At 27.2% G+C, this 7,394-nt stretch overlaps 1 protein-coding gene across 1 annotated transcript; it reads left to right on the plus strand.

The window, feature by feature from the left end:
* Window positions 1-634: 634 nt before the first annotated feature.
* LOC128292731 (G-type lectin S-receptor-like serine/threonine-protein kinase SD1-1) lies at window positions 635-3,138 on the plus strand. The gene is made up of 5 exons (XM_053027646.1): window positions 635-736; window positions 904-1,114; window positions 1,981-2,218; window positions 2,313-2,395; window positions 2,855-3,138. The coding sequence occupies exons 1-5, from the start codon at window positions 635-637 to the stop codon at window positions 3,052-3,054; spliced, it is 834 nt and encodes a 277-aa protein (XP_052883606.1). The 3' UTR covers window positions 3,055-3,138.
* The last annotated feature ends 4,256 nt before the right edge of the window (window positions 3,139-7,394 follow it).

Raw genomic sequence — 7,394 nt, forward strand, 5'->3', positions numbered from 1 at the left:
TAACAATAAAAATAGATGAAAAAATTAACAGAAAGACTATTTTTTTTTAATCTAACATAGAGAGGGCAAAATGCAATCAAACTTCTCATATAGAGGCCTCTATAATACTTTTACCTATTAAAGTTGAACATTAAAAAATATCGTGTTTTAAAGTGACAATAAAGAAAAGTGAGTCATTTAGTCTTTATAATATTTTAAAAGGGTGATTATTTGGTTTTTTTTTTTTCACAAGCAGCTTAAAAAATTGACGTGTCTTTGTTTTTTAAATATATATTTTTAATAACTTATTATACCCTATAGGACACTTGTCAAACTCCTGACCCTACTTGTGGAATTTAAAAATTCTACCGACAATGTATCAAATATTTTTCTATTTTAAGAACACAAATAACATATTTCAACATTAAACCTTATTGTGTTGATAAAATTACTTGCTTTTAGGTATAAATAAATTAAACTTCTCCTAATAATATATCTTTTCAAACATGGATATGAGGTAAAATCTTTTGAATATATAAAAATTTTACTAAAAAACGTAAAATATGTTAATGAAATGCGTATTCAGCACTCATACTCGAGTTAAAATGATATAGAATTTATTGTAAATTTCGAGCCAGGTAAAACTAAGGAAAAGATGGAGATGCAAATATTCGATTTTGCAACTATAGCCAATGCAACAAATAACTTCTCAAGCAACAACAAGTTGGGACAAGGTGGATTTGGTCATGTATATAAGGTAATTATGAAGCAATATCTTATGTTAACTTGATTAAGGAAATCGGTATCAAATATAATACTTCAAATACATTTAAATAAATACAAATACATATATCTGAATTCGAGTAACATAAAAAAATTATGACTCGATTTCGTGTTTGCTGACATTTTTTTTTGAATGAAAAGGGTATGTTGAAAGAAGGGAAAGAAATAGCAGTGAAGAGACTATCAAAGGATTCAGGGCAAGGATTTGATGAATTCAAGAATGAAGTGACATTGATAGTTAAACTTCAACATCGGAATCTGGTAAAGCTATTTGGTTGCTGCCTTAAGGGAGATGAAAGCATGCTAATCTACGAATACTTGCCAAATAAAAGTTTAGACAACTTCATATTCGGTTCGTATCTTCAACTCAATAATCTCGATTCGATTTTAAGTGTTTAATATTGCTATATTTAATTTTTCTCAAGCCCGTTTATATAAGCATAAAAATTCAATTAATTTTTGTGACGGTTTAAACGGAACAAAAAATGAACGGTAACATTTAAGGCTCAAATCTCGCTATGTTAGTTTTCGATTTTTAACATCAATACTATAAATGAAATTTGATTCAATGTGTAATGTCATACATTAATTTTTATTTTCTACAATTTTAAACATAAAATTGTGATTTGGTTTAATTTTCACAAATCACTAACAATATTATCGAATTAACACCATTTTATATTGATATATTGCATATACAAATAATTATAGTAATTCGATATGAAAATATATGTAGGTTTTCATTTCTTTAAATGTGCACAATTGAACCAAAATTAAAGTTTATACATATGAACTACAATTCAAATTTCATGTGTATAGTTACACCAAATCAAAATTGTGTATCAAATTGCACATTAGACCAAAATTCATGAATAAATTTAATATTTATCCCTAAAATATAGGATGAATATTAAAAATATTTTTATTATTAAATATTAAATGAAAACATATATAGTTGAAAACTATTGACAATCCTAAATAGATTTGATTAGTATTTATAAATATAGAAGGATTTTGAAAAATTGGCTAATATCTATATGGTTGATTTTTATAAGGGTCTGGTTTGATCAATGAATACCTCTATTCTATACTCATGTTTGGATATAAATCAAATACGGATATCAAACAGAATATTTCATAAAAACTGAAGAGTCGAAGTTATATAGGTTTTGGACATCAATAAAAAAAAATAGATAAGATTGATCATATTCGTTGCAGATAAAACAAGAAACAAATTGTTGAACTGGGAAAGGCGATTTCACATCATAGATGGGATTGCTCGAGGACTTCTTTATCTTCATCACGATTCTAGATTAAGGATTATTCATAGAGATTTAAAAGCAAGTAATATATTATTAGATAATGATATGAATCCCAAGATTTCAGACTTTGGTTTGGCTAGGATGTTTGGTGGAGATCAAATAGAGGACAAAACAAGAAGAGTTGTCGGAACATAGTAAGTTGCTTTTTAGTAGATATTTATTTATAAATTTTTCGATGTTCTTAAGGTTTTTAATCTGAGTGATTCTTTCTCTCTCTATTTTTTTCAGTGGTTATATGTCTCCAGAGTATGTTTTTTATGGACGTTTCTCAATGAAATCTGATGTTTTTAGTTTTGGAGTTTTGATTTTGGAGATTATTACCGGGAAGAGAAACAGGGGATACTCGGATATTAACCATAATCTTCTCGAACATGTAAGTATAAATGTGTCCTATTAAATTGTTATTTCTAGCTACAAGGGTCTCTAAGTCAAATCGAACTCGAATATATAAGTATAAATATTTTGTATTAAGTTGTTATTCAAAAGTACAGATGTTCGTGAGTTAAATTAAATTTTTTTATTTGATATTATGTTGAAATACTTTTTAAAATTAATTCACATAATTCGATTCTCGAACAATTCTATCATGCTAACAAATCAATTGTATTAAAAAAAAATTCAGGCATGGAGATTGTGGACAGAAGGGAGACCAGTGGAACTAATCAATAAAACAATAGGAGATACTGACGGAGGCAACGCCACCACCAGCGATGGCACCTACATTACAAGTGAAATTTTAAGATGTATTCATGTGGCTCTCTTATGTGTGCAACAACGCCCAGAAGATAGACCCAAGATGTCATCGGTGTTGCTTATGTTAGGCGGCGAAAGTACATTACCTCAACCGAATCAGCCTGGTTATTTCATTGAAAAAGATCAGCTGCCATCAGCGACGGTAGCCGATTGTAGATCCAGGAAACAATCAACTTCATCTAATGAAGTCACCATTACAATGTTAGATGCCAGATAGAATTAGAGGTTCATGACGCTAGAGGCGACTCTGTAATTATCAAAGAGCAAAAAAAAATTTGAAATATGTTAATATTGTAGAAAAGTTTTGCATCTTTCATCATTATTATTTCACATATTGTACCAAGGTGGGCTCTAACAATTAACCAATTTGTCCATCACCAAAATTTCTCCCAACAACAAAACAGAGACTTCATCTAACTTAAATCTCTTGAAGAAGATTCATATTAACAAGATTACTTTCTGCTATTAGTCCTTGTATTTTAATTTGAATATTTTTAATTCCTGTAATTTTAAATTTTCAAATTTCAGTCATCACTAAAGAATAATTGTTAAATTCATAATGTCATGTCAATACTGAAATTTTAAAATTCAAAAAGTATAAGGACTTAGAATTATCCAATTAGAGAATATGAACCAAATCTACAATTATATGCATAGTATAAGACTGATAATTGAATTTAACTAAATAGACTCAACTGCTATTATTTAAGTTAAGACTAAAATTTCAAAATTTAAAAATATAAAACTAAAATTAATAAATTCAAAAATTACAAAATTACAAAATTAATTTTCATCAAATTAGAGTATACACTTCCAAATCCAAATCATTAATGCTTCTTTTGGTTTCAAAAGCACTGTAATTGCGCCAGTTTAGTGCCTTTTATTGCTCAATTGGAGTACAGCAAGGTGTTTTGGATTAGGCACTTTAATGAGACACTGTTGTTGGTAAATTATTTGATTTCGACTTTAAAAAATACTTGAATTTGATTTGATAATTATCAAGTCAAGCTCGAGTAACTTAAGTTATCAGTCAAGCTGAATTCGGATTCAATAATATTTGGCTTGATCAGATTGCTAGTCTTATCAAGCCTTTTTCTATTTTTTAATATATGTTTTAAATATTTTTATATTATTAAATGAAATTATTACTCTTAATAGATATTATTAACCCTAAGCTTAATCATCGAGCTAAACTTGAGCTCAAATACGTATGAGCTTAATCAAGCTCGAGTTCAAGCTTAAATATAAAAATTAATAAACGAGCTTAATCAAGCTCAAGTAGCTTGAGCTTAAAAATAAATGTTTGATTAAGCTCGAGTCAAGTATCAAGCTTTGAATTTCAAGTCAAGCTCTAGCCTAACAGTATTCGGGCTTGGCTCAACTTGGCTCAATTACACCCCTAGTTTGGATGATTAAGGGTCAATTAATCTTTAAAGTTAAAAATGTTGTGAAAAAAGTACTTTCAAAAAGTTTGACAATCTTTACTATTGTTGTCAAGAAATACTTTTGGAAAAATAATCTATTTTAGATACAATATTGTAAAGTAAAATATTTAATGAGATAAAAATAATTTCGTTAAAAAAAAACACTTTCAGCTAAGTTGAGGAGTTAAAGTTATAATCGTACCTAATTTTTTAAGAGAGTTGACCAAAAAATTCATGCAAACATTGAAAATTAATGGATCAATTTTAAGCAAATAAAAGTAGAAAGATTAAATTTGTAAAAATTGATAAATACATAGATTAATCTATATATTTGGTTGAAACCATGACATAGGCAGGGGCGAAACTAGGGGCTTGTAAGAGCTTCGACCCTCTTAAAATGAAATTTTTTTTATTTAGGTCCTTTAAAATTTTTAAAATTTTAAATTAGTAAAAGTAAAATTATGCTTTGACCTTTTAAAAATATAAAATTTAATTTAATCATTTAAAAATTATAAAGATACGTAAAAATTACACATTTATACATTATATTTAAAGAGAATTATCTAAATAAAAAATCTATCATTTATTCTCTCGAAAATTTAAACTCCAATAAATTTTATAGAAGAATTTTCGTTATTCACTAAAGTAATCAGATGTTTAATGTCAATCACGTTCATAAAAAAGGAACTTCTCTTTATGTCAAAGTCTGGAGTCTTTTTATCACTTCATAGATTGCTTGAAGAGGGGTTTTTCAATCATCACCCTCAAAAGGATAATGCCTGGATGTGACATGGAATTGAATGATAATGTAGGATATAAGCATCTGTCGTTATGGGTATATAATACTATATATATATATTTGAAAAATCTTTGAAAGATTAGATCAAGTTGAGTCAATTGGGTGGGATCAGGTTAATTTTGAATAGGGTTCATTTGGAATGAGTGATTTTGGTTATGGTAAATTTCAGGAAGCTAATTTTGTGTCGTTTAATTTTTTAAATTGAGTTAATTTAAGTTTGAATTTGATTAGTTCAAATTATTACTTTTTTATTGTTAAATAAGATTGAATTAAATTTGGGTTCGAATTCATATCTATATGTAAGTCGAAAATTAATACTAAATACAAGTATATCAAAAACAATAGAAAAGGAAGCAACCTAGGTTGATATAAACATTTAAAAACACACTTTTTCACACACAAACAGGGGTTGGTAGGGGACCGACCTCTAAAATAGAAAAATTTTTATTTAGGTCTTTTAAATTTTTTAAAATTTTAAATTAGTAATGGTAAAATTACATTTCGACCCTCTTAAAAATGATAAAAAAATTTAATTTAATCCTTTAAAAATGATAAAGATATAAACTATTCAAATGGTGAAATTACATTTTAACTATTATAAAAATTAAAATTTAATTTTTAACCCCTAAAAAAATTGCCTACCTTCACCCCTGCACACAAAAGGTCCTTTTAAGGCTCATGGGGATATGTAATTTTTGTTGTGAATCCAGGACCACTTTTGCCTGCTAAACGTCTTTGTTTTAATCATATAAGTAGTGCCAATTTATAGATAAGCTAAAAGAGAGATTGCTTCACAATTTCTTTTAAAACTTTGTAAACAAGACACCAAAACAGAAAGCAAAGAAGAAACATTAAAACATTATGGAAAGAGCTATATATTTGTAATTAATGGTTGTCACCTCACATGCATGTGCTTTAAATGGTTTGAAAGTAGTTGCTGATTTCTCAAAGCTTTGTCACCCGAAAATGTATTTTTTTTAAACTTGAAGTAAGGATTTTTTTTTTATCACACTAGATATCTTTTTGCATGTCAAATATCGATTGAATCATATATGAAGTGATAATTATATCCCATACGATAGAAAGAGACGTCTTGAAACTCAATTGTGTTACCTAATGAAAGGGTGAAGAATCCTTGAAGCAATAGCCAATTTCCATTCTTAGGTGGGCCTTTTATCCCTTCTGGAAAAAATTATGAAGATATATACGATGATGATGATGATTTTTGGTATGGAGGTTACTGTTTGTTCAAGGGAAAATAAACTAAAAACACCATAACCCCATGCTTTCTTTTCAATATGTGGAAAGTTTGTCTTGTTTTTGGAGGACATTGAAAAAGAATAAAAGAATGAAAAGAAGAATTAAATTTTGCTATTAGTCCTTGTACTTTGTGAATGTTGTGGATTTAATCCATATACTTTGATTTGGTCATTTTTAGTCTCTATATTTTTTCTAAATTTTAAAATTCAGTTCTCACCAAACGATAGTTGTTTAAGTTATGCCCCAAACATAATGTGTAATGCCATGGCATATTACAATTTCTTTATATTATTCACTAAAAATCTAGTTATTGGGTTAACTATGACATGCATCAAGGTTAAAATTTCAAATTTTGAAAAACATAGTAATGTGGACTGGTCCAATACCCACAACCGTGCATATTATATAGGACTAGTAATTGAATTTAGCCGAACAGATTTAACGACTACTGATTGATTCAAGACTAAAATTGACCAATTCAAAAAATATATAAACAAAAATTAATAAAATTAAAATATAAAAATGTAGTTCATAACTTTTACAAAGTCATAAAAAGTTTAGTCCAAAACATAAGTTTGTAAAAGAAGTGAATTCTTGAAGAAACATCATCATCTCCATCTCTTTTTTCAAAGAGTTGTGTCGTTAAAGCCTAAGGAGTAGTCAGGGATAATGTCGGGCATAATATCATTATATGATAAAGAATATAATATTAAAAATATATAATAAAAAATTATTTGATATATCGAAAATGAAATTTTTAAATTCCATGCATAAATGAATTAAGAATATAACAAATGTCATATTTTATTTATTAAAATCATCATGCTTTTTATAAAAAATATATTAATATGATATAATTTATATAATATCAACCGTATTTATCAAAAAAATTGTGAAACTTTTTCAATACTCAAATTATTTAAATATCACATATAGTTTTAATATATTATTTTTCTTACTTTATATTAATTCCTTAACAAAAATGAAAAACATCTCATTGTATTAAATTCACCTTTAATTCAGCCTCTCTCGTTAATAAAAAATCAATTAAATTTCTCTATTAATGGTTTTCGC

This window comes from Gossypium arboreum, chromosome 5 (assembly GCF_025698485.1).
Source record: "Gossypium arboreum isolate Shixiya-1 chromosome 5, ASM2569848v2, whole genome shotgun sequence".
Lineage (NCBI taxonomy): Eukaryota > Viridiplantae > Streptophyta > Magnoliopsida > Malvales > Malvaceae > Gossypium > Gossypium arboreum.

Coding starts and splice junctions, on each gene's coding strand:
- LOC128292731 (XM_053027646.1), top strand. CDS start 635: ATGGAGATGCAAATATTCGATTTTGCAACTATAGCCAATGCAACAAAT. Junction 2,219..2,312: donor AGAAGAGTTGTCGGAACATA/GTAAGTTGCTTT, acceptor TATTTTTTTCAG/TGGTTATATGTCTCCAGAGT. Junction 2,396..2,854: donor TTTTGGAGTTTTGATTTTGG/AGATTATTACCG, acceptor TCTTATGTGTGC/AACAACGCCCAGAAGATAGA.